The sequence below is a fragment of the Helicoverpa armigera genome, chromosome 20 (assembly GCF_030705265.1).
Source record: "Helicoverpa armigera isolate CAAS_96S chromosome 20, ASM3070526v1, whole genome shotgun sequence".
NCBI lineage: Eukaryota > Metazoa > Arthropoda > Insecta > Lepidoptera > Noctuidae > Helicoverpa > Helicoverpa armigera.
In genome coordinates this window covers 5745613-5773294 of record NC_087139.1, presented here as the reverse complement: position 1 = coordinate 5773294, position 27682 = coordinate 5745613, and the positions used below count along the sequence as shown (strand labels likewise).

The 27682-nt window shown below is 39.6% G+C and overlaps 1 protein-coding gene across 1 annotated transcript in view; it reads left to right on the top strand.

Moving 5' to 3' along the window:
* The window catches only part of LOC110379097 (probable ATP-dependent RNA helicase spindle-E), a 35135-nt gene extending 8309 nt beyond the window's left edge, over positions 1-26826 (top strand). Inside the window, exons 8-27 of the mRNA XM_064039634.1 lie at positions 255-418; positions 1008-1175; positions 1827-1989; positions 2304-2431; positions 3105-3314; positions 12536-12646; positions 13107-13225; positions 13693-13750; positions 14471-14562; positions 14674-14797; positions 15244-15459; positions 15785-16000; positions 17070-17195; positions 17628-17788; positions 18142-18261; positions 18722-18844; positions 20147-20294; positions 23262-23383; positions 23595-23819; positions 25364-26826. Coding sequence (XP_063895704.1) covers positions 255-418; positions 1008-1175; positions 1827-1989; positions 2304-2431; positions 3105-3314; positions 12536-12646; positions 13107-13225; positions 13693-13750; positions 14471-14562; positions 14674-14797; positions 15244-15459; positions 15785-16000; positions 17070-17195; positions 17628-17788; positions 18142-18261; positions 18722-18844; positions 20147-20294; positions 23262-23383; positions 23595-23819; positions 25364-25502 — 2933 coding nt within the window. The 3' untranslated portion in view covers positions 25503-26826. The remainder of the gene's footprint in view (positions 1-254; positions 419-1007; positions 1176-1826; positions 1990-2303; positions 2432-3104; positions 3315-12535; positions 12647-13106; positions 13226-13692; positions 13751-14470; positions 14563-14673; positions 14798-15243; positions 15460-15784; positions 16001-17069; positions 17196-17627; positions 17789-18141; positions 18262-18721; positions 18845-20146; positions 20295-23261; positions 23384-23594; positions 23820-25363) is intronic.
* The last annotated feature ends 856 nt before the right edge of the window (positions 26827-27682 follow it).

The following is a 27682-nucleotide window of genomic DNA, read 5'->3' as shown; positions in this document are numbered from 1 at the left end:
GCACTGTTAAAGAACTGAACAACTTATTCAGCCTTTAAGCAAGGAGCGGTAGACCTGTATGATCTAACTGCAGTCTTTTTGCAAAAATTTGGCTCAGACTAGTCTTGGATTAAATGCTTATGACTTACTCTGGTGTTCCGTGTCGGTATAATACTAAGTCTTACTGTTTTAGCCACTGGAAATAATATTTTGATTTAATGCTTTAGGTAAATAAATGGGAAAACAAATAAACATAACTCAATTGTATTGTACAGTGATAGATTACTGCCTGATGAAGATAATGGTGGCTGATCCTGACACGAACTTCACGTCGCTGCGGCTAGCTTGGGCGTCTAAGACGAACTGCGAGCAACGCGCGGGCCGCGCCGGCCGAGTGAGGGACGGCCGCGTCTACAGGATGGTTACTGAAAAGTTTTATGTAAGTACACTAAAAATATATATGTAACTAGGTGAAAACCGTATCGTTTAAACCTTCCCTGGACCTCTACAAATATTTTAAAAGCAAAATAAGCTTAATCGGTCCAGGCATTCTTGAGATTTAGCCAGACTAACGAACAGCAATTCATTTTTATGTATGTACAAGAAAATGGCTTCCTAACCGATTGTCGACCAGCCAGCAGGACAAGCATTTGCGCAGACATAGATGCACTCCCTATTCCTTCACTCTCATAGCCTGACGGGATGGACACACGGAGAGAGATCAGGCGAAAGTCCGACATTCACGTGGTCTCCGATGCATGGGTGTATCAATCACCCATTTCCAGTCTTAGGGACTTCTTTCTGAGACTTGCGAATACCTACAAAGCTATTTCGGCCCGACAGCCCGAAGTCACCGTAGAGTAACACTAGTTACCCCCAGATAAAAACCTTTCCTTGATAAATGGGCAACTTAACATTTTTTTTTTCGAATCCGGCCATGTATGTGATAGCGAGGATATTTACATAATATTTTTTGTAATCACTATTGAATAATGTAATGTAAAAAGTTGTTATTGTCCATAATACAGGAAGGGTTTAGACAAGAAATTCCCCCGGAGATAATTCGTTGTCCTCTAGAGAGATTGGTGCTGCTAGCGAAGATGATGGATATGGGCCCGCCTGCCGACGTGCTGGCTCTAGCTATGGACCCGCCCGACATCTCCAACATACACCGCACTGTACTTGTGCTTAAAGAGGTACGCTTTATTTATTTCACGAGTTATAATAATCGGCAAGGATATTGAGCCTTGACCTTTACCTGCGCAGAAGTGATTTATTGGTTTATTGCCTTAAGTGTACAGTGCGCAAAGCGATCCCCACTCTTCCGCCGAGAGGTCATTATCCGTGCCGATAACTATAATAAACTTTATTATTATAGGCTAGTATATTTGTATGCTACATTGTGAGTATCTTCAGCATAAATTAGCATGATTGTGTAGGGCTATTTCTTAAGGGAAAATTTTTGAACCAATGCTTAGTCTACTTTTGATCAGGACTTAGATTTTTTTTCATATTTTGTTACAATAAAATACAGGGGTTGCATTGAAGAAATTCTTGTATACAGAGGAAAAGGTTGTCATTGAACATCCTTGGCAGTCGTTACGGGTAGTCAGAAGCCAGTAAGTCTGACACCAGTTTAACCAAGGGGTATCGGGTTGCCCGGGTACCTGGGTTGAGGAGGTCAGATAGGCAGTCGCTTCTTGTAAAGCACTGGTACTCAGCTGAATCCGGTTAGACTGGAAGCCGACCCCAACATAGTTCGGGAAAAGGCTCGGAGGATGAGAGGAAAAAAAAAAAAATTTCGCGCATTATGTATCAATAATTATTTTTTATTAATTTCATATCAGATTGGAGCGTTAAAGAAAACTGTTGACGGCGAATGGTCATCAATGGACGGCGATATGACGTACTTGGGCCGCGTTGCCGCAAGGTTACCCGTAGACGTCAAACTGTCTAAACTCATCATATTGGGCTATATCTACGGCTGCTTGGAGGAAACTGTCGTTATGGGTACTTATTAAATTATTTACTGATCTATATCATTGACTTTGTAAGCACAAAATCTAACTAATTGAATTGAAAAAAAAAAATCTTAGTGGTAATTTGGTTGTACAATTCTTGTTACCCAAAATTAGCTTTAGTTATTGGCTTACTATAAATTTTTTATATTTATTTTTCATTTCTGGCGAAGATAGTCTCACTCCTTATTAACTACAATATATTATTGCAAATCTCGCCAAATAACTTTGCATTTCTGAAGTTGGTCACGCTTACTTTAAGTATATATTTTTATAGCATAACATTTATTGAATTTATTTTTGCAGCGGCTGCGATGTCAGTGAAGAATCTGTTCAACAGTCCGTTCCGTGAGCGTTTGAACGCTTACAACTCTAAGCTGACGTGGGCAGATGGCTCCACCAGCGACTGCATTGCTTTCCTTAACGTTTACAAGGTACACGTCCACAATATATTATTCACATTTAACTATAAATTTATGTAAACGCGGATTTACACGCGGTTAGGAAGTTATATGGATTATGTGGAAAGTTTAAGTATAAATATGACATCATAGAATAAACTTTTGTGGTAACCCATCTATACTAAAATTCTAAAGCTGAAGAGTTTATTATTTAAATTAACGCGCTAATCTTAGAGACTACTAAATCAATCTCAAATATTATTTCAAATTCTTTTATCTTTTTTTTAACACGCTTATATTAGCTTCACTTGTAACTGTGTATGTAAGAAAATCTTGGAATCTTAATTTGACCCACTTCCCGGCCTTCGATTAGGATAAAAGTCTGTCATTTCAAACAAATGAAATTCTCCCTTGAAAACTGACAGTTGTCAACTGATCTAAATATGCGATACTCCTAACTTTATCTCTGCTTTACACATGATGTTGTAAATTATAAAAACTAAAAATGACTCCTGTGGTTAAACCACTGAATGGATTAGGTTATTTTTTTACAATTCGTCATAGAATATCATAAAGTTTATGCGATAGGGTTTAATGTGATTGTGAACGACACACCCTGTATATAAATATTATGGACACTTTTTATCCTATGCTCAGAGTATTTGCAGTAATAAAATAAATTTACACTAACACCTGTTATCCCCAGGTATGGACGGTCCTCCGTCAACAGCAGTTCTTCCGCGCGGCCGGGCAGTCGGAGCCGCAGTGGGCTCGACGCTTCTACGTGCAGGCGCGGGCACTACGGGAGCTGGACGAGCTGGCGCGAGACCTGCGCCGCCGCCTCGCCAGTGTTGGCATCGACCCCCCCAATGGCAAGTCGCCGTGGAATAAACATGAGCTGGCTTTGCTCTATAAGGTATTTGATCATTACATTTTAACTTCCCTTTCCCATGAGTTTGTTGTTTAACTATTGTGTGTGCATGCTGGATAGTGAAGTGGTTAACACACTTCCAAAAAAGGAGGTTCTCAGTTTGACCTGTTTGTATGTATGTTTGTTTGTCCGCGACAATCTTTTTCTGAAGCAATTTGGATGCGGTTTTCAGAAAAGTATTTTTTATATTTAGGAGAAAGCTTTAACCGACTAAAAAAATTAGGTTTAGAGTTTGGCCGGAAAGTATGTATGAAGGTTTTTAAATAAATAAAATGTCATTTTCAGGCAAATTCACCCATATCAGAACTTCACACAAACAAATTACTATTATTCATTAAGAAAAATCAAAAGAAAACAATATTCATAATTAAATTATACATACAATCAAACAATATATTTATTTATTATTATATTTATTTCCATTTTATTGCAGATATTTTTGTACATCTTTTAAAATGTGATCAGCGCCGGATCTAGGGGCAAGCGGGGCCCATGCCCCGGGCGGCAAATTCAGGGGGCGGCAAAATCAGGCGGCTGCCTGATTTTAAATCCTACATCACAGATTACCATAATAGTTACTTACAGGGCCGTCTTAATCTACGGTGCAGAGTGTGCGAATAACCCGGGCGCCTCGGTCTTAGGGGCGCCGCGGGACGCCCCACCACCAGGAAATTTCGATGAAATTACACCCGTTTCATAAGGAAGTTCCATTGTATCATGATACTGACAAGCAAAGTCTCTAAAAAAGTCGCTTTCGCTTTATTTCATTGATCATTTTGATTATTTTTCACTTTTAACATCCTCCAACTAAGTGAAAAAATTGTCGCTCGCTACGCTCGCGGCTAAATGACATTTGTGTACTGTTTTTCTGATGGTTTATTATTTTTATTGACGCACCGCATCATGGAACACAAATGGCACTCGCTCTAATCACGGTTATTTGTACATAATTCCCTGTTTAATTTGTGACTCACAAATTAAATTCTAACAAATAACTTAAAAGAGTTCGCGCTCGCTACGCTCGCGGCTACTTGTTGCTTGACTATGTGCCTGCTCAATCAGGTACTTTTGTGTCGTAGACTCAAAAAATTTCGTGCTCGCTTCGCTCGCGCAATATTACACAGGCATTACCTACATGGACGTAGCCACACTGGGGCAAGCTGGGGCACTTGCATACATTTTACATAGTTTTTGGTTTTAAGTGTTAAAAAATAATTAAAATTCAGAAACTATATTATTTCTGTGTTTGTCAAGAAACAAAAAGTTGGGCTAAATTTTACGTAATATTTTGTTTTAGTCCGATGAAAATTTCGCGCTCGCTTCGCTCGCGTATTCAGAAACTATATGCTTTTGGCTTTTGTCCTGTGTGCGATTTATGTGTGTATTTTCTGTCCCTGAAAATATAAACCTCTCAAATTAAGAGATTAAAAAGTTTGATATTAACGGCTCAAGATACAAAAAATCGGAGGGATAGGTTGACTGCTGCCCCACCCTGAGCCCAAAGCTGGCTACGCCCATGATTACCTTGTTGACTTCATAAGTCAAATCCACGCTGTCTTACCTTTTACAAATCAAACATAGCAAAAAAAAAAATTATGGAGTCCTAAAAACAAAAAAGTTTGCGCCTCCGACTGCTTGTTACTTTATAGCGCTTTTTAAAACTTATTAACTTTTTGTGTACATTAATCTGTCTCGACTTTCATAACATAAACCTGGCCAACTGTTTGAGCCTACAATGATTTGGACACATTTTTTTAAGTCCTTTTACATACCAAAAAAGTGACTTTCGTTGGTGGAAATAAACAGAAATAGGCGGGGCGGCATTTTTCAGTTTTTGCCCCGCCTAAAAAAATTGAAGATCCGGGGCTGAATGTGATGTTTAAAACTAGCCTAACAAACGAACTTTGTAACAGATACTAATACTGGCTTACTTTAATATTGAGTGTCTTTATTTAGAGTGTTTAATCTACAATTAGTTTAACTTTCCAAATTATTTTTTTCATTTTCATATTTACTCTGTATTTTCGCTTCGGAGTTTTATTCTTGCATACGTTTAATCAATAGATACGTTCAAAAAGCTGGTGTTTTGAATACTAAAGGATGATGGGCAATTTTATATGAACCCTGGCCTGATAACCAATAAAGTTCTAATGTATGTTAGATTATTGCTTACACCGTACAGTTACTGAAATAAAACAGTTCATGTCAAGAATCGACCGGAAATAAGTACAGTCGGGCACAAAGGAGTTATACTTTTTGCACCATTTTTTTTTGTTAAAATACAATCCATAGTAGAAAAATTCATTGCATGGTGTATTTTCGTCAACTAATTACTTATTTAAATAAGCCTAGGGTAGACTATCAATTTAAAACGGTCTTAACTAGGCATAATTGTTTTAATAGCAAAACAAAACATAAAAACTTTTACTTCTACCACCGTATATTATTTCCATTATTGGAGATAGCATTTCCTCTTTCTGCGGCACCAGGATATTCGGCCCTGGGTTGTCGAATTATTAGAAAAGTAGCGACCCACCCCAGCTTCGCACGGGAAAACAGTATTTCGTCACTATTTAACGGATGTTATTACACATACAAACCTTCTTCTTCAATCACTCTATCTTTGAATATAATAATATATTAAAAAACCGCATCAAAATCCGTTGGGCAGTTTGGAAGAGTTAAGTTTTCAAAGTGACATAGGGATAAAAGGACTGAAAAAGCGACTTTGTCTTATACTATCTATGTAGCGATGCACAAACCACAGGGTTATATTTCAAAGCAAGATGTATTATCCTGGCCATTAGATGATGTTTGTGCAAGTACTCACGACAAGTATTTGCATTAAATGGGCTACGAACTGACTGATTTGAAAAATCTTTCAGTGGAGGAAAAGCTACGTTATCTTTATCTTTATCTTCTTATATATAAAAATGAATTGATGTTCGTTAGTCTCACTAAAACTCGAGAATGGCTGGACCGATTTGGCTTTTTTTGGTTTTAAAATGTTTGTAGAGTTCCAGGGAAGGTTTAAACGATACGAAGTTCGCGGGATCAGCTAGTTTATAATAAGAAGATAGGTATACCTATACGTGCCAAAATGGTTTAATTCCATAGGCTGTCCTATGCTATCAAGTGTTGTCGGCGACGAGGGTTCTGCTGCTGAATAGGCGTAGCAGCAGCAGACCGCGCGCATCGAAAAAAGGGTACCTCAAACGTGAGGGCCCAAGTAGTGGCTAACGTAGCCCACGCAAGTTAGGCGCGCACCGGTCTCCTTCCTTGAATTGTAAATATTTCGTAACTTTAAGTGTCTTGTTTACTTGTTTTATGTTGTAATATTATGTGTTTAGATTAAGATGTTATTATTTAACTATTATGTGCCATGTTTTACTGTGATCTATGTACGTATAAGTGTTATGTTGTTTAAGTTTAATGTGTACCTTAACAATAAGTTAAGATGTCTTGTATATGTAAATAATGTTGGAAAATAAACATATTATGTTGGGGTGGTTTTATTTAGTCAATGTTTAGGATACCTAGAACTAAGTCGCCTGCAGCATGCTTTGAAGGGCCTCGCCCCGCTGCTGCTAGTGGTGAAAAGGCGGCTTAGTTACAGATATAGGCGACCTGCTCTTCACCATGGGACGTGATGAGCAGGGTTAGGGAATCCGGTGAGTGGGTCAAAGGGTGTTTGGTACATACGGATCACAGCCATGTGCTACGTCTCCAAGGCCAAAGGTTAGGATCACCACTTAGGCTTCCTAGATTAGGTCTAGCCCAGAAAATGGTGATCCAACTAAGAGACTTACCATAGAAAACTAGGTAGATTCTTATGGGAATAATATATAACGTAATGTATACGTATTAGAAACTAATTATAATTAAAATTGGAATTATAATTAGAATAAATACATTGTAAGGGTGCGTACGGATAGCGCGTTCCTGTGTTACGCGTAGTTGGGAAGCACTGTCCACGCGTACATTGGATACGCGTACAGCTCCTGTACGGACAGTCGCGAACCTGTACGCGAGGTCAATCGATCCAGAGCGCTCCGCGAGCCCCAGTCATTCGCCATGACTCCGACAAGAACGTGTGCGTTCGCGCAGCGGAATGTTGTTGAATTTAAAGATTTTAATTATGCAGATAATTAGTGTAAGACGTTCTATAATTGTGTATGGTAAATAAAAATTTGTGTATGCAGCCATTGTGGAGAAATTCACCAAAAACAGATTCCGCTGGGCGAACGTTGGCGAACGTTGTCCTGGCGGAACTTTTTTTAATCCATAGACTTTAGAAGAAAAGAGATGTGTCCGAAAATTAGTGTGTATTTGTGTATAATTGATTATGTATGAATGAAATCAGTGCATGCATAAACATCGGAGAAATTCTAGTTTCCGCTATGCGAACGTTTGGCCATTAGCTAGTTTTCATATAAAGCGCTTACATAGAGAGCTGTAGATTTTTACATACGTTGTTTTGAATTTGTTTATATTTGTTTAAAAAACAGATTTAGAAAAAGTCCTAGGGTTTAAAAGATAAAAATATAAACGTAAAATACACTTATTAGGTCTTAGTTCTTAAAGTATGCAGTTTGGGGTCTAGATTTTCACGTTTACACAAACCTTGTAAGTGTCTCCAACATGTTGCCAAGTATCAATGATGTTCCGTTAGTAATTAAAAAGTTATAGGATATTTTACCATGAACAGATCACTGTTTATAAAGCAGTCGAATATCACGACGTTCTAAAGGAATTGCATGGTAAAATGTATGCCAATAATTAGTTTAATCATTCGTGTGCGTTCGCGCAGCGGAATGTTGTTGAATTTAAAGATTTTAATTATGCAGATAATTAGTGTAAGACGTCCTATAATTGTGTATGGTAAATAAAAATTTGTGTATGCAGCCATTGTGGAGAAATTCACCAAAAACAGATTCCGCTGGGCGAACGTTGGCGAACGTTGTCCTGGCGGAACTTTTTTTAATCCATAGACTTTAGAAGAAAAGAGATGTGTCCGAAAATTAGTGTGTATTTGTGTATAATTGATTATGTATGAATGAAATTAGTGCATGCATAAACTTCGGAGAAATTCAAGTTTCCGCTACGCGAACGTTTGGCCATTAGCTAGTTTTCATATAAAGCGCTTACATAGAGAGCTGTAGATTTTTACATACGTTGTTTTGAATTTGTTTATATTTGTTTAAAAAACAGATTTAGAAAAAGTCGTAGGGTTTAAAAGATAAAAATATAAACGTAAAATACACTTATTAGGTCTTAGTTCTTAAAGTATGCAGTTTGGGGTCTAGATTTTCACGTTTACACAAACCTTGTAAGTGTCTCCAACATGTTGCCAAGTATCAATGATGTTCCATTAGTAATTAAAAAGTTATAGGATATTTTAACATGAACAGATCACTGTTTACAAAGCAGTCGAATATCACGACGTTCTAAAGGAATTGCATGGTAAAATGTATGCCAATAATTAGTTTAATCATTCAACTATTCACTTGCAAAATTTCATGTCATTAAATTCAGTAATTAAAGAAAGACAATTAAAATATCGAAACCCTACATAATCCGACCAAGTTCGGATTGCTACCAAAAAGCGGCCGTGCCATATGTCTAAGCAACGTTCTTAACTTGGAAGGTTAGTATTTATTAATATGGAACAGTTGCGTACACAAGCGTTAGGAAAAAATAAAACAATTGTATGTCTTGATTGATAAACATTTTTTTAATAATAATGCCACTATCTACGATAAAAATAAATCTTCAATTAACAAGTACTTCTCTATTTAAATATGAGTGTACAAAAATATTTTTATTATTATTACTTACATAAATTACTTAACTACGTGATTAAAAATAACGTTAATAAACGTTACGTATTTTAACTAAAATGTCGTAGATAGTGGCGTTATTATTAAAAAATATTTTTCATTCAAGAAATGCAATTGTTTTATTTTTCCTGACGCTTGTGTACGCAACTGTACCATATTAATAAATATACTAACCTTCCAAGTTAAGAACGTTGCTTAGACATATGGCACGGGCTTTTGTACCTATCCGAACTTGGTCGGATTATGTAGGGTTTCGATGCTCCGTCAGTATTATAATTGTCTTTCTTTAATTACTGAATTTAATGATATGAAATTTTGCAAGTGAATAGTTGAATGACTAAACTAATTATTGGCATACATTTTACCATGCAATTACTTAGAACGTCGTGATATTCGACTGCTTTGTAAACAGTGATCTGTTCATGGTAAAATATCCTATAACTTTTAATTACTAACGGAATATCATTGATACTTGGCAACATGTTGGAGACACTTACAAGGTTTGTGTAAACGTGAAAAGCTAGACCCCAAACTGCAACTAAGACTAATAAGTGTATTTTACGTTTATATATCTTTTAAACCCTAGGACTTTTCTAAATCTGTTTTTAAACAAATATAAACAAATTCAAAACAACGTACGTAAAATCTACAGCTCTCTACGTAAGCGCTTTATATGAAAACTAGCTAACAAACGTTCGCGTAGCGAATTTCTCCGAAGTTTATGCATGCACTGATTGCATTCATACATAATCAATTATACACAAATACACACTTTTCGGACACATCTCTTTCTTCTAAAGTCTATGGATTAAAAGTTCCGCCAGGACAACGTTCGCCAACGTTCGCCCAGCGGAATCTGAATTCTCCACAATGGCTGCATACACAATATGACGTCTTATAATTATCTGCATAATTAAAATCTTGCTGCGCATAATTCAACTATTCACGCAAAATTTCATGTCATTAAATTCAGTAATTAAAGAAGACAATTATAATACTGACGGGCATCGAAACCCTACATAATCCGACCAAGTTCGGATAGCTACAAAAGCGGCCGTGCCATTGTCTAAGCAACGTTCTTAGGTTGGTAGGTTAGTATTTGTAATTGTACAGTTGCGTACACAAGCGTTAGGAAAAAATAAAACAATTGTATTTCTTGATTGAAAAATATTTTTTTAATAATATTTTTTTAATAATAATCTACGATAAAAATAAATCTTCAATTAACAAGTACTTCTCTATTTAAATATCCGTGTACAAAAATATTTTTATTATTATTACTTACAAAAATTACTTGACTAAGTGATTAAAAATAACGTTAATAAACGTTACGTATTTTAACTAAAATGTCGTAGATAGTGGCATTATTATTAAACAAATATTTTTCATTCAAGATATGCAATTGTTTTATTTTTTCCTAACGCTTGTGTACGCAACTGTACCATATTAATAAATATACTAACCTTCCAAGTTAAGAACGTTGCTTAGACATATGCCACGGCCGCTTTTTTGTAGCTATCCGAACTTGGTCGGATTATGTAGGGTTTCGATGCTCCGTCAGTATTATAATTGTCTTTCTTTAATTACTGAATTTAATGACATGAAATTTTGCAAGTGAATAGTTGAACGATTAAACTAATTATTGGCATACATTTTACCATGCAATTCCTTTAGAGCGTCGTGATATTCGACTGCTTTATAAACAGTGATCTGTTCATGGTAAAATATCCTATAACTTTTTAATTACTAACGGAACATCATTGATACTTGGCAACATGTTGGAGACACTTACAAGGTTTGTGTAAACGTGAAAATCTAGACCCCAAACTGCATACTTTAAGAACTAAGACCTAATAAGTGTATTTTTATATTTTTATCTTTTAAACCCTACGACTTTTCTAAATCTGTTTTTTAAACAAATATAAACAAATTCAAAACAACGTATGTAAAAATCTACAGCTCTCTATGTAAGCGCTTTATATGAAAACTAGCTAATGGCCAAACGTTCGCGTAGCGGAAACTAGAATTTCTCCGATGTTTATGCATGCACTGATTTCATTCATACATAATCAATTATACACAAATACACACTAATTTTCGGACACATCTCTTTTCTTCTAAAGTCTATGGATTAAAAAAAGTTCCGCCAGGACAACGTTCGCCAACGTTCGCCCAGCGGAATCTGTTTTTGGTGCATTTCTCCACAATGGCTGCATACACAAATTTTTATTTACCATACACAATTATAGGACGTCTTACACTAATTATCTGCATAATTAAAATCTTTAAATTCAACAACATTCCGCTGCGCGAACGCACACACGGTGGCTAGCGCTGCGAGTTGGCTCGCGCGGTACGCGTGCCCCAAGAGTGAACGCGTAGCTGCAGGTATGGACTAGGCGTTCCGGATACGCGTAAACTGAGTACGCGTACCAGGGTACGCGCAATCCGTACGCGCCTTACCAGGGTACGCGCAATCCGTACGCACCTGTACGCACCTTAATATAAAGGTGCGTACGGATTGCGCGTACCCTGGTACGCGCAATCCGTACTACTATCTTCGGGTGGCGATAACAAGTGTCATATATTCGTTCTCCGGTGGTTTACAAGGTTGTGCCCATAACAAAAAATGAAGCTTAGGGTCTAAGCTATCATTTGATATGCTAATGGTTTTCATCGGTTATGCCGGTTAGAACCACCAGAACGGCGGAATACGTACACCATACGTTGTAAATACTACCTGCTAAATATTTTTTTTTTTTTTCAATAAACTTCCAAAATATGGGCACAGACACCTTCTGTGACTCGTTCTGACAATGATTGACAATAGTAATACACTTAAACATCCCTCCCATATGCAATGAAGTGGTTCAAGGCCATGGGCTGTCCTATGCTATCAAGTGTCATATCTTCGTTCTCCGGTGGTTTACAAGGTTGTGCCCATAACAAAAAATGAAGCTTAGGGTCTAAGCTATCATTTGATATGCGAATGGTTTTTATTGGATATACCGGTTAGACTCACCGGAATGGTGGAATACGTACATCATACGTTGTAAATACTTCCTGCTAAATAATCTTTTTTTTTTTTCAATAAACTTCCAAAATATGGGCACAGACACCTTCTGTGACTCGTTCTGACAATGATTGACAATAATAATGCACTTAAACATCCCTCCCATATGCAATGAAGTGGTTCAAGGCCATGGGCTGTCCTATGCTATCAAGTGTCATATCTTCGTTCTCCGGTGGTTTACAAGGTTGTGTCCATAACAAAAAATGAAGCTTAGGGTCTAAGCTTTCATTTGATATGCGAATGGTTTTTATTGGATATACCGGCCAATTTTACCCATCATCCTTTGTTTTTAGATACTAATAGCGGGTGCGTTTTACCCACAATACTTCGTGCAAGCGTCGGAGGACGAGAGTCGGGAGCGCGATGCTGTGCGTACACTAGGAGGACTGGACCCTAGGACCACGGTAAATAATAAACATTTTCCGTCTTCAACAAAAACTTTTAAACGTCAGTTTAAGACTTGTCTAAAAAAATGTCAGATTATGACTGACATATGGTTCATTTTGCAGCCACAATTTTTTTAGACAAGTTAAAACCGATGTTTAAGTTTTTGTAGTAAGGCCATATGTATCTAATTCATTATTAGTTTTTAACCAGATTAAAAAAAGAAGTGTTTTTTTTTATTCAAGCTAGCAAATTGTAAAATTGTATTTGTAAAAGTCTATATTAATAACGATCGCAAATAACAATTCTTGTAAGGTAAACTTTTTTTTATTATAAATAAGTCTCTGGATTTTCCACGCGTTTTAAGTGGCACGTAAAAATTATCAAAAATTACAATGATACATTTCAAAACTAATGTTGCTATTATTGCTGCGAGTGCACTAAAGTGTTTATCGCTATGTTAACTGTTAAAATAAACAGGTTTATCTGAAGAATTTCCCGGACAATCAGCCGGGAGAGGTGTACGCCGCGGCTATCAAGAAGGCCGTCTACAAGACCATCTCCGAGGAGCCTCGCGTCACCTTCGATACCGGCAGCAGGTTTATCCATACTTTTGTCATTTTATCAGCAACTGTTGTTACTGTTACAGCCTTTTTATCGTCCCGCTGCTGGGCACAGGCCTCTTCTCACAAGGAGAAGGATTGAGCATTAATCACCACGCTTGCTCAATGCGGGTTGGTGATTTCAGACCTTTTTATCAGCCATTGGTGACCAAGTTATACTTAGAAAGTACATACAAACTTAGAAAAGTTGCATTGGTATTTGCCTGACCCGTAAGGCCACCACGACTTTTTAAACTAACTAGTTTAATGACTAAAAATATACAAAGAAAACAAATATTCAAATTATTTATTTTTTTATTTCGTCTATGCGGTCATTATTCTATCAGTAACTTCGATATCGATAGTTTTATTTGGAAAACATCGATTTTATTTCTTTCGTGTTAACTAGTTTTAACCATTTTCTAAATTGTTGTGTAACATAAATAAATGTTTCTTTCTTACAGAAAAGTGTATTTAACATTCAATGAAGGTGTCGAAAAGAATGGGAACGAGAACAGTAGGGTAAGTTCTTGACCTCATATAGTTATCGGCACGAACCTTGAGCTCTGACCTTCACCTGCGCATAAGTAATGAGGGTTTTTGAAATTTTTTCTGCCACCGGGTGGCGCCACGTATGCGTCTGGTCCAAACAGCTGTCAAATAGTATGGAATTGTAGGTGCCGAACTTATTGTTTATTGAAATTCTGTTATATTGGTTATTGATTTTATTATGGACTACGGTCAGAATAAGGTTTCCGAACTAAAAATTGAGCTAAGAGAGAGGGTGCAAAAGTCACTGGTACTAAGGAAAAGCTTGTTGAAAAATTTGTTAACACAATATGATTTAGTTTTTTTTATTTACTCAACCGCAATAGTAAAACAATAATGCAGTGCTTTAATTATAAAATAAAAAAAACACTAAAATCGTTCACTATTCATAGTAAAGATAAGCACTTTGACAGCTATTTGGACCTGACGACTCGGTGCTGCCACCTCGTGGACGCCATTTTCGAAAACCCTCATTTATTGGGTCCCTTTTGTAGTATGAAGTGAGGCGCGGGAGCGGGCTAAAGCGGTGATTGTCCCGCAGTGCATCGCGTCATAGCCGTCACTCGGGATTGGTTCTTTGCTAATAAATCACTTCTGCGCAGATATAGGTCGGAGCTCAAGATTCGTGCCGATAACTATACACATGTTGATTAACTATTGATGTAATATTTATTATTGTGTTATCATTTTTAGGACCCCGCAATTCCTGGTCAAGTGGTGCTACCAGTGTACAAGGCCATAAAGGCAAGACAGTTGAGGATTGATATTAGAATTCCATTATTGCCGTAAGTAGATATAATAAATCTTACAAAAAGTATTTGTTCTATCATATTTATACCATATGATATTTCATACTTTAAGAGTTTTAAAATTAATGATAATTTATGTGATTTTAGATTGGAAAAAGCTCAAGCTCTGGCCAATGCATTTGCTGTTGACAAAATGTCACTGGATTTGGAGAAAGTAGTGCCCCGCTTGCCGGAGATTGATGACACACATTTTCCTCTGAAAATATCACAAGTAATTATCATTTAACTTATACCTTATTTTTACCCTAATGTAGAAAGTAATCATGATCATTTTGAAATAATTTTATTTCTAATGAATCAATCAATATAATTATATCACTTACTAGCGACCCGCCCCGGCTTCGCACGTGTGCAATGCTGATTACCTACTAAATATATAATATTATGTAAAGCTTCCTCTTCAATTAGCCTATCTACAAAAAAAAAAACCCGCATCATAATCAGTTGCGTAGTTTTAAAGGTTTGGGCATAGAGATATAGAGACTGAGAAAGCGACTTTATTTTTTACTATGTAGTGAAGAAAGGTACCTATACAATTTCAACTGGGGATGTTCATTTCCCAACCAAAACAAACCTCAAAAGTGGGAAAGTGGGTTATATTTAGGGTACATTGCAAGTTTTTCCGTAATATGTCATTAAAAACATTCGTGTTATCAGCTGACCAGCATAAGCAAGTTCTGGGTGCAATACGCGGACGAGAGCACGGCGACGGAGCTGTGCGCCATACAGACGGCGCTGAACACCGGCGCGCTCGTCGCGCACACCGCCGCCCTCGCGCCCGGCGACCTCGTGGCCGCGCCCTATACCGACGCGGGGCGGACCGAGATCTGCCGCGTCAGGGTGCGAGCGTTGCTGCCCAGGGATATGATCGAGGTTTGTGTGGATTCTTATAGTGATGTTTCTTTTACTATAATTTGTAAAAAAGTATATAATCTGTGTTTTGAAATAATTTTATTTAAATATAATCATCGGCACAAATCTTGAGCTCTGACCTTCACCTGCGCAGAAGTAATTTATTGGGTCCCTTTTGTGGTATGAACTGAGGCGCGGGGGCGGGCTAAAGCGGTGATTGGCCCGCAGTGCATCGCGTCATAGCCGTCACTCAGGATTGGTTCTTTGGTTCTGCGCAAATGAAGGTCAAGGCTCAAGATTCGTGCCGATAACTACAGCTAATGTACGATTGTGGTGTACGTTGTAGGTGCAGTACATAGACTACGGCAGCGCGGGCTGCGTGCACGTGTGCAACGTGCGCACGCTGCCGAGCGGAGCCTGCCGGGCGGCGCCGCCGCTCGCCATGCGCTGCCGCCTGGCCGCGCTGGCGCCGTCGCCGCTGCTGGACCCGCACGAGCGCTACACGCCCGCCGCCACGCACTGCTTCACGCAGCTCGCCAGGCGCGGCCGCCTGCTCGCTAAGGTAACACACAGCTGTTGCTGCCGCCGCTCGCCATGCGCTGCCGCCTGGCCGCGCTGGCGCCGTCGCCGCTGCTGGACCCGCACGAGCGCTACACGCCCGCCGCCACGCACTGCTTCACGCAGCTCGCCAGGCGCGGCCGCCTGCTCGCTAAGGTACAGCAAACTGCACATTAGTGGTAACTGTCATGCACCTTAATAGTAATAAGTACGATTTTCCTATAAAACTATTACCATTGACCTGAAGTTTACTGTACAACTTGTATTGTGATAGTATTAGCAGGACCAATAAAGTGACTGTCTAAAACTGCACCATTTGGTTATACTCATCAACAAAAAAAAAATTACAAACAAAAATAATGACGACGCGGACGGCATTGGCGTCTGCGCTAACAATACGCGTGGCTAACCTTCTTTATTCAAAATACCTACAGATGCCGCCGAATATACAGGGTGTGTCGTTCACAATCACATTAAATCTTATCACATATACTTTATGATATTCTATGGCGAATTGTAGAAAAAATAACCTAATCCATTCAGTGGTTTAGCCACAGGAGTCATTTTTCGTTTTTCTAATTTACAACATCATGTGTAAAGCAGAGATAAAGTTAGGAGTATCGAATGTTTTGATCAGTTGACAGCTGTCAGTTTTCAAGGGAGAGTTTCAGTTGTTTGTAATGACTGACTTTTATATGGTGTTCTAATTGTCGCACATTTTTATTCTAATTACTTTGTTTGAAAAATTCAAATTCAATTTTACATATTTTTATTTTTCCTTTGTGTTAATCAACATATAATAACCAGTATATTAACGCATTTCATTTAATGTGATTGTGAACGACACACCCGATATACGCACATGGCGTGCACATACATAGCCTCCGTACCGCTGCCCCGCCTTGCGCTGGCGCCAAGCCCTCGTATGATCCAAATGACCAGGACGTGCACCTACTACTACTACTACTACCACTATAGAAGCGTAGCATAAAAAATAATCACTTTACAAAATCTCTATGGACACACAAACAGGACACGACAAATAAAACTGATCAAAATTAATTGTATCGTAGGTATACTCCGTGGTGCACGGCGTGGTTGCCATCGACTTGCTGGCGGAAGGTGGACAGCTCAACGTCAACGAAGAGCTCATCAAGCGAGGATTCGCTGTACCCTGCGAGGAGAGCTATGAGTCCAAGGTAATATTGTTTATTTTTAGTTAAAATATTCTAATGTTACTTTCCCTTTTTTATTTACTTTAAAAATCTACTTTACTTTTCTGAAATAACAGTCGAATAGGCGTGATGACAGGGTTAAAAAATATTGATTCTAATTAGTCCCCATTTTAGACTATCCAAAAATATTAGACACGTTAAATATTTATTATGACTTAAAGGTCCGTTCAGATAGACCGGCTCGGAGAGCATCGGCGCGCATTTTTCTTTTCACACAGACCGGAGTCGGCTCCGATCGGCTCCTCGTATTATTTCACACCAAGCACCTTCGAGCATTCTTAATGTCCAAAAACCAATTGAAAAAAATGCGTGTCCATTATTTTAAGATTATTAAAAAGACGGACTAATTACTTTTTTTTCAGTCATCATGCCTATTGGCAATTTGTAAATTCTCAGATGAACCACGACCTCAGAGAGATGGCCTACGATCTGAACTTAGCTCAGAAGCGCGCTCACAATCGCGAACAGATGGAGCTGGCGTACTACCAACTGAACGAGATTGAACCGCCCAGAGCCAAGGATTGTAACTCCGATGTCTGCCTTAAGGGACCACACAGGTAACTAGCATAAACAAATAGGTGGTAGATTTTATCGCAGTAAAAATTACAGGTTGACGTGGCTAATAAGGGAATAACTCGGTTATTAGATTGCGTGAAAATCAAGTCTAAATCGAGTTGTTACGGAATTGGGTCTTTAACGGACGAAAAGCATCACGATTTTTTATATATCCGTTTATATAAACGCACTCAGAACATTACGCAAGTCGCTGCGCAGAAAAGTTTACAGGTAACAGCGGGTATCGATATATGCTTACCTGTACTTGGAATATAGTTGGCAGCCGCCCTAAACTTTGGCGAGACTTACTACTACTTACTTATTATTTAATTCATAATACTAGTTAATTTTCCAGTCCTTTAGAGACATCGGTTCACACAATGATGTATGCGAGCCGCGATATACCGGTGAGGATCGAATGGAACTCTGTCAACTCCGTTCTGTTGGACACTGAGCCACAGGAGAAATATATGAGGTAAGTTCGTTATCTTTAGTTTTATGTATTTTTCAGTGTCTCTTTTACGGGGTTTAATTTTTACAAAAGTATTTATGTTTAAATTTAATGTTGTAAATAGCACTATCAACATTTTTAGGGTTAGTAATGAAGGAAACTACTTTATCTACCACCCTATTCGATTTACTTCATACTTCTAAGGTCATCCTGTATATCACTTCACAAAAATACTTTCACTTGTCAAAGTAGCTGAGCAAAGCTCAGCAAATCAAAATTTTCAAAAGTGCCTTTCAAAGATTCATATACCAAAATTTACTTAACATCTTATCTTGGGTTGAGGAGGTCAGATAGGCAGTCGCTCCTTGTAAAACAGTGGTACTTAGCTGAATCCGGTTAGACTGGAAGCCGACCCCAGCATAGTTGGGTAGATGATGAGTTTTTATTTATATACGTTATTTTATTTAAACTTGTATATCTCTAGGTTGTTAGTGGCGGGCGACGTGGGCTGCAACGAGGGCAACACGCGGCTGACGCTGCGCCACACCACGCTCATGCCCAACATCCCCGGCCTGCCCGCCATCCTCGCGCTGCTCTTCTGTCCCGTGTGAGTACATAATATGTTTATTTATATATTTATTTACAAGGCACACCAACAAATTATTTACAATAACTTTCGCATATATAAATTTACAATTTATACTTAATTACAGGTGCGCACAACGCTCAAATTAAATTAAACCAAACCAAACTATACATAACAACAAATACATAACAAAAATAATATAAAAAAAAGATGAATCGATACAGGCAAATGATAAGAAAGTAATATTTCATAACAGGTACTCATGTGTTGTATATGCAGTGAAATAATCACTATTTTAGAGGAATAACTATGTATGTTAATCGACGAATTGTATCCGTTTCAGAGCTGATTTTTCAGATAACTTTTATATGACGAATATGTTTGACGTTTTGATAGCTTTTGTATAGAAAGTATATGTCAAACCGCCGTATCTATTTCACGGATAGAAGTTAACTGATGATTGAAAAATCGTCAAAAGTAGATGTTAACTTACGTGTCAAACGTGAATCATTAGACGCAGATATCGTGCAGGAATTTATAATTAAACCATCCTAGTTCAACTGGCACACACAGGCACGCGGTCTATTCAAATGTAGTATTGAACATGTTTCGAGCGCGGTCCTCTGCAGAGCAGCTGCACCTGACGCTCTCGCAGCGCACTACCGTTCGTCGTCCATATAGATCAGCTCAAGGTATACAGAACGTTCACACATTAAGAGGACGAATTGGAATTTTTGGCGCCAAGGATCTCAATTTTTTTCAGTAAATACAAAACGGATCAAAATACAACTTGGTTACCTGAAAGTTCATGATATAAACCTTATTTTGTTAGACGTCAAAACATGATTAGGTAACTTTTATAACAGAGAAAAATATATCAAACATACCTCTTTTTAAAAAGAGATTCACACATACACGTATTATGGGCAAACGGGACCGATTTAAGCCTCTTAACTTTTTTAGTAGTTGAGTATATACATACTCTTTAAAATTGTAGAAGGAATTTTTATCAAATTATCATTTCTAAATAATAAAATTACAAAACCATTTTGTCGCTTACGACTTTTAGTTATAAGCTAGCGCGCGTATTGTTATCCGTGCCCCGCTCAGACGCTCCATGCGCGTGCCGGTTATGGAATTATTGTTGACCAATTCGTCGCCTTAAGATGCAACTGCAGCGGTGCTTCCGCCGAGGCGGGGCTGCTGCTTGCATTCATTTAAACGCTGTTCTGTGGAATAAGGGGTAGGGCCTAACGAGAAGGAAAATATCGAAAAGCATGTCGATATAATTTTTGTGTAAAAATGCGTGTATTTTGTACACAGTGCGGAACTCCGTCGTAACGCGGCGGGCACGCGGTACGTGAGCGCGCTGTGCGGGCTGGGCAGCGCCGAGTGCGGCCGCCCCTACCTGCCCGAGCACGACCTGCTGGTCGACATCGACGCCGACCTCACCGTCGATGACATCGGACTGGTGAGTACACAGTGCGGCACTGCGGCACAACGCGGCGGGCAGCGCCGAGTGCGGCCGCCCCTACCTGCCCGAGCACGACCTGCTGGTCGACATCGACGCCGACCTCACCGTCGATGACATCGGACTGGTGAGTACACAGTGCGGCACTGCGGCACAACGCGGCGGGCAGCGCCGAGTGCGGCCGCCCTACCTGCCGAGCACGACCTGCTGGTCGACATCGACGCCGACCTCACCGTCGATGACATCGGACTGGTGAGTACACAGTGCGGCACTGCGGCACAACGCGGCGGGCAGCGCCGAGTGCGGCCGCCCCTACCTGCCCGAGCACGACCTGCTGGTCGACATCGACGCCGACCTCACCGTCGATGACATCGGACTGGTGAGTACACAGTGCGGCACTGCGGCACAACGCGGCGGGCAGCGCCGAGTGCGGCCGCCCTACCTGCCGAGCACGACCTGCTGGTCGACATCGACGCCGACCTCACCGTCGATGACATCGGACTGGTGAGTACACAGTGCGGCACTGCGGCACAACGCGGCGGGCAGCGCCGAGTGCGGCCGCCCCTACCTGCCCGAGCACGACCTGCTGGTCGACATCGACGCCGACCTCACCGTCGATGACATCGGACTGGTGAGTACACAGTGCGGCACTGCGGCACAACGCGGCGGGCAGCGCCGAGTGCGGCCGCCCCTACCTGCCCGAGCACGACCTGCTGGTCGACATCGACGCCGACCTCACCGTCGATGACATCGGACTGGTGAGTACACAGTGCGGCACTGCGGCACAACGCGGCGGGCAGCGCCGAGTGCGGCCGCCCTACCTGCCGAGCACGACCTGCTGGTCGACATCGACGCCGACCTCACCGTCGATGACATCGGACTGGTGAGTACACAGTGCGGCACTGCGGCACAACGCGGCGGGCAGCGCCGAGTGCGGCCGCCCTACCTGCCGAGCACGACCTGCTGGTCGACATCGACGCCGACCTCACCGTCGATGACATCGGACTGGTGAGTACACAGTGCGGCACTGCGGCACAACGCGGCGGGCAGCGCCGAGTGCGGCCGCCCCTACCTGCCCGAGCACGACCTGCTGGTCGACATCGACGCCGACCTCACCGTCGATGACATCGGACTGGTGAGTACACAGTGCGGCACTGCGGCACAACGCGGCGGGCAGCGCCGAGTGCGGCCGCCCTACCCGAGCACGACCTGCTGGTCGACATCGACGCCGACCTCACCGTCGATGACATCGGACTGGTGAGTACACAGTGCGGCACTGCGGCACAACGCGGCGGGCAGCGCCGAGTGCGGCCGCCCCTACCTGCCCGAGCACGACCTGCTGGTCGACATCGACGCCGACCTCACCGTCGATGACATCGGACTGGTGAGTACACAGTGCGGCACTGCGGCACAACGCGGCGGCCACGCGGTACGTGAGCGATGTAAGAAGAAAGTTATTACATTGTCTCAGTGCACACTAATTGGCTAAGAAATTACTACATTATTGGTATGGCACCTACTATATTTAACAAAATACCCGACTGCACACTAAAAAAAGAGTAAAACAAGCCCCACAATAATATTGATCAATCAAATGCTAAAAACTAATTATGTAATACCGTTTAAACAATACCTATATTAAAATACACTACAATATGTGTTCGTAATCGATAGTTAAATAAACAGAAACTTATTTTGAATACAAATTTACTGAATATAATTTATAAATATTGATGGAAAGCATCGCAGGCGGGGACATGCGGGGACCGCGCGCCGCATGCCAGGCCACGCCCTATCTTTTTGCTTGCTAACGCATGAGTTGCTTTGCGTTGACGCAGAATTAACATGTTCCCGTGGGAATTTTGAGAAAAAACGTATCCTATATTAATTACTCCCGTGATTGAAATGAATCTAATGATACCGCATACATATTTTTTTAAAGGGAAATTTAGAAAAAATATCCCGTGGGACTTTTAGGATAAAATGTATCCTATGACACTCCCGTAATCAAGACAAATCTAACGATACCTCATACATCAAAATCCATCAAGCCGTTTAGGCTACAGGAGGTCACAAAGGAACAGACATACATACATACTTACATACACTCGAAAAACATTACCCTCCTTCTTTGGCAGTCGGGTAACAAGTTACCGAATTCCATAAAAGATCAGCCCTTGAGAAAATTTAAAAACCTCCTGTCCGCGCTGCTAGCTAAGAAATGTTATTATTCCGTTACAGATTTTTTAAATGATGACTTGTAACCTATTGTTCTTCTCAGTTATTATAATTTAGTTTTCATGATCATATTTTTAATTGTAAGTATCTACTTTAGAATTTTAAGACTTCTCTAAACTGTAATTGTCTCATTTTAATTGTAAGTATCTAGGTACTTTAGAATTGTAAGAATTCTCTTATTGTAAGAATTGTAAGAAAATTTGTATGCCAACAGGCAGAATGTACTGGAACTATATTTTTTAAACTAAGACCATTATTGTTATACCTACATTCTATACAAATAAATAAGTGCGGCACTGCGTCGCATCACAGCGAGCTCGTGGGACGTGTGCTGTCCAAGTCCAACAGTGAATATTTTTAGGCTGTGACGCCGTCCATCTAGATCAGTCAATGTCAACCTACGTCCCGCCGGGCCTCTGTGGTCAGCTCACTTGGATCAGCGCAGGGTACAAAGTGACAACGGAATGTCGACTCGCCTTTGTTGTTAAATTAGTACTCAAATTAACAAAAAATGTTCACACTTTTTTATGTCTTTATTACACGTACTAAACGCACGAAATGAGTCGCTCTCGGCCGGATTTTTTTTCAGTTTTTTTTTTTACCGACCAGTCTTCGTAGCCCCGGTTAAAATAAAGGTTGAGTGAGAGTGACTGATCTAGATAAACCTATTTAAATTTTCACGTTGACTATTTTTCTTTTTTTTACAAGAAGCTCGTTTCTGTTCTGTAGATCAATCACATCCGTCACTTGATGGACTACATGCTGTACTGCAGTGACGGACAGGACCAGCCCGTCCTCGACCCTGACTTCCCTGCCAAAGCGCCGGGCGTTATACGCCAAGATCTTATGGCGTATGTACTTGTTTTATAATTACTAAGTTAATTAATGCACTCTCATAGATATGTTCTGGGTGGGTGGGAAAAATATTACATTATAATTGTTTTATCTGTTTATTGAGAATGTACCCAACACTAACCCTAACTGCATCATAACCACTTGTATTAATTACACTGTTATATAAAAGTATAAAAACAACCGCACTAAAACAAACACATTTCACAGTTTGCTAAAGAAACGCCGCAAGCACCGTCAGCCGGAATGCGTACCCCAAGCGTGGGAGTGGCGTTCGGTTCCCGAGGATGATATTCTCGAGATCTCGGTCCCCGATATGGGGGAGCGATCTGTCATCTACCCACTGCATGCGCCCACCGAACTGTACCCAGTTGCCAGAGATGTGCTGTTGGAGCTTAAGAAGGAAAATGACCAGCTCAAGTTGTTGGTTTCCAGGTAAGCACAAAATTAAGTCAAGGAATAATAAGTACAGGGGCTTTTTCCTGTAGTTATTTTTAGTTAGTCCCCTGTAATTTCTGCCCCTCTAGAAGCGATTTTAAGTCCCCAAAAAAGAGGAGCCGTCTCAATTAGGAGTTGTTTTAAGAACTCGATTTCTGAAGTCCTTTTATTATTTATATTGTGAGTTAATAATAATCTGCCATCCCCGTAAAATTGAACGCCAAAATCTTATAGGTACTTGACACGATAATTGCTTCGTAAATAGCTCTTATTATAATGGATGGTCCATACATATGATAACATGCTCGCTATCATGGTACTGGCTAATAAACTAATGAGACCAATTTGGAACTCAACACAATGACAGATTATATAATGAGCCGTGATTGTGATATCATTCCGTAATTGCACCATTTATTTGTTTTTTGTTGTGAATATCGTATATCACGCGATCAATATATTCATACACGCTATCTTTGTACAGCAATACAGCTGTAATTTGTTTTTGGAACAGAACAAATTGGTTTCTTATTTTTTCAATTTTTCAAGTGATGCCAATGAGTTCATTTTAGCTTGTTCTTTGTAACGTACGTTCTTAAGCAACATTGCGCTTTTTTCTTTGATGAAATCTTTTAAGCATTTAGCGGGGAGTTCCCCTTATGCCCGGTTTACACTTTGTTAAGTTAACACTGCAGGTGATTAGTGCAGGTGTTTAGTAATCAAGGTGTGAACGGAAGCGTAAAGTGATTAGTGTTAAGTGATACGTGCGATTAGTACTTATTGATTAGTGCGAGTGAATAGAATCAAGGTCTATTTTTGTTGTTAAGTGACTACCCCCTCTCAACTTTTCTACTACCCTCTCTCGCAATTTGACTGTACTAATCAGTGAAATTACTCACATATATTTATCACTAAGAAGTGAAAAGCGAAAATGAAGTGGACGGAACAACATACTTTAAAATTCGTACAAGAATACATAAAGTTTGAATGCCTATATAATGTAAAGTGCGCAGAATTTAAAAACAAACAGTTGAGAGATGCGGCCCTATTGAAACTGAGTGAAGCGATGGGAATTCCCGATTTCAAAATTGATTTCATTTTCTATATCAGATACCACAACAGATACAATCTCCTTAATTATTTGTCCCAATATTAGGCGCTGTTCATCTTCCATTTCTAGAGACACTATGCACAACGGACAGTACCACTATGAGCTTCTTCCTAAACACTGTGTAAACGGAGATGGAAAAGACTACTTAACACTTGACACTTATCGCGTTAAGTTAACGCTTAACACTTATCACTTCACACTTCGCAAAGTGTAAACCGGCCTTTACGTACATAGTTTTAATTATACTTCAAAGTGTATCATTAAAAAAAGGGTTATCAATAATCGTTGCGTAGATGTTCTGTAGTTGTTATTGTTTTGATTAAATCACCTCCGAACAGTACTTTGCATGCTTTGAAAACGCGAAAAAAGGCGTCCTCATCATGCCTGTGTTGTTAATACAGCAATGTACAATATTGTGTTATTTCCCCAGGACCCCGGTATCATCAAATATGGAGCTTACATGCAAGCTTTGTGGCACCAATTCTATGTCCCTACACGCGATGCGCATCCACCTCTACTCGACGGGCCATCGCGAGAAGGAACAGGATTTCAGATCCCTACAGTCATAAGTTAACCCTCTTTTGTTACTTTATTATTCACGTAATGTTCTCGCCAGTCTTTATGGCAGCTCGGAACATCGCGCGGTTCGCTGCGTAGATACCAGGGCTAGGTATCAATAGGTAGCGTAAATGCGCGAAGGGAATTAGTTACATGTGCTTAACTATGCCCTAAAGTTCGTTGCAATCTGCCATTGAGTTTGGCGAGAACTATATTTGTCTTTATTATACACTATAAGTTTTCAATGTTTTTTTCTATTACGAATTTAAAAATTTCGCCGAATATTCTCATACGTGTTAGTACTAAGACTTCAGAAATTTATGGGAGTGTTGCCCCTCTTTTGTTACTTAATTATTTACGTATCGTTCTCGCCAGTCTTAATGGCGGCTCGGAACAACGCGCATTTGTCTGCGAAGATACCATTTTTAGGTATCAATAGGTAGCATAGGTGCACGAGGAGTACGAGCTACTTGCTTTTAGCTATGCTCTGAAGTTCGTTGCGATCCGCCATTGAATTCGGCGAGAACTAAGGCATAGTTTACTTAATTATCTACTAAGTTTTGAACGTTATTTTCTAGGACGAATTGAAAAATTCCGCCGAATATTTAGTGTTAGTATTAAGACTTTAGAGATTTATCAAAGTGTTTTCGATACCAGTATTCAGAATAAGGACATGAATCTGTTTTTTTTGTTATTAAATTTTTTTAGTGATTAAGTTGTTGTTGGAGAAAGATTGTTCTTTTGAAAAGAAGAATCTGGGTACGTTACTTCGTACTCCAGTCTTTATGTTATTGTTTAGTTTATATGATTAGATTTGACTCAATGATTTAAAGACAAATCCATCCATGAATGATGGACAGATGAATAAGGATTGACATATAAAAAAAAACAAAGTTAAAACTGGTCATAAAATATACTCGTAGCTTTAAATGACTAGTTGTTCCTAGATCTTAATTATTTGTAAAACTACGTCAAAGGAGTTAAGCTTTGATACTGAAAATTAATAGTTGTGATATCGGGACTAAGTTGATATTATATAGCAATTTAGATTTTTGAAAATTGTTGAATTTTACGAAACTTACCATTAAAATGAACCTCGACTCTACTGTGATTTTGTGGTTACTCACACATAATGTTTGATAAAAAAGGCTGATTAATCAAAAGCATTTATAAAGTTGATAACATAGTCTATTGCCGAAATTATTAAAATAACTTAGAAATTACGAGCCAGTAATAAGGGTACCATTTCAATTGCTTCCATCCACTGTGATTTCTGCAAATACATTGTAAGTATCCATATCTCATGGGAGTAAAATATATGACGCTAAAAAATCAGTAATCAATTTTATTTTTCCTTTATCAAATCCCATATCCGAATTCGCCGTGACGGTTGATGGCATGGGGCCTTCTTATGCCGTCATTCTCTATAGTCACATATTGCTATTGCTACGAGGGTCACACTGAAAGTTTTTAGAACTGGCCACTTATAAACAATATAATAAAAAAATAATTCGAAAATTCGAAAATAGAACTCTTTACCAATATTACTGAGTATATATTTAATTCATTTGTCATTTGTTTTACGATTTGGCGGCAAATTTAAAATTGTCTGTGTCACGTCAACATGAATTTAACACGAGAAAATTTTCGTGCAATGATTTTTTATGACTTTCGATGTCATTTAAGTCAACAAGAAAGTTATGATAGACTACGATTGGCCTTTCACGATGAAGCCCCATCTCGTGCGACTGTTTACAACTGGTTTAATGAGTTTAAACGTGGTCGCACTAATCTCACTGATGATTTACGTGAGGGACGGCCTTCTACGGCGACGACTGAAGATAACATCTGTGTTGTGCGGCGTATGATAGAGACTGACAAAAGAGTGACCTATCAGCAGATTCGGACAAGCTTAGGCATCGTTATGAGTCAAGTGCACAAAATCCTCCACGAACATTAAGCGGTCAGGAAGCTTTGCGCCCGGTGGATACCTCATAATTTGGCTGAGGTTCAAAAACTCCATAGTGTGGATTGGTGCCGTAAAATGATTAAAAGATTTAACGGAGGTGACTCAAATGCTGTGTTCGACGTACTAACACTACAATAAAACATATAATAAAACGAATAACTGGCTAATGTAACCAGTTTCTGATTTTCTAAGAACTTTCAGTTTGACCCTCGTAGTACATAT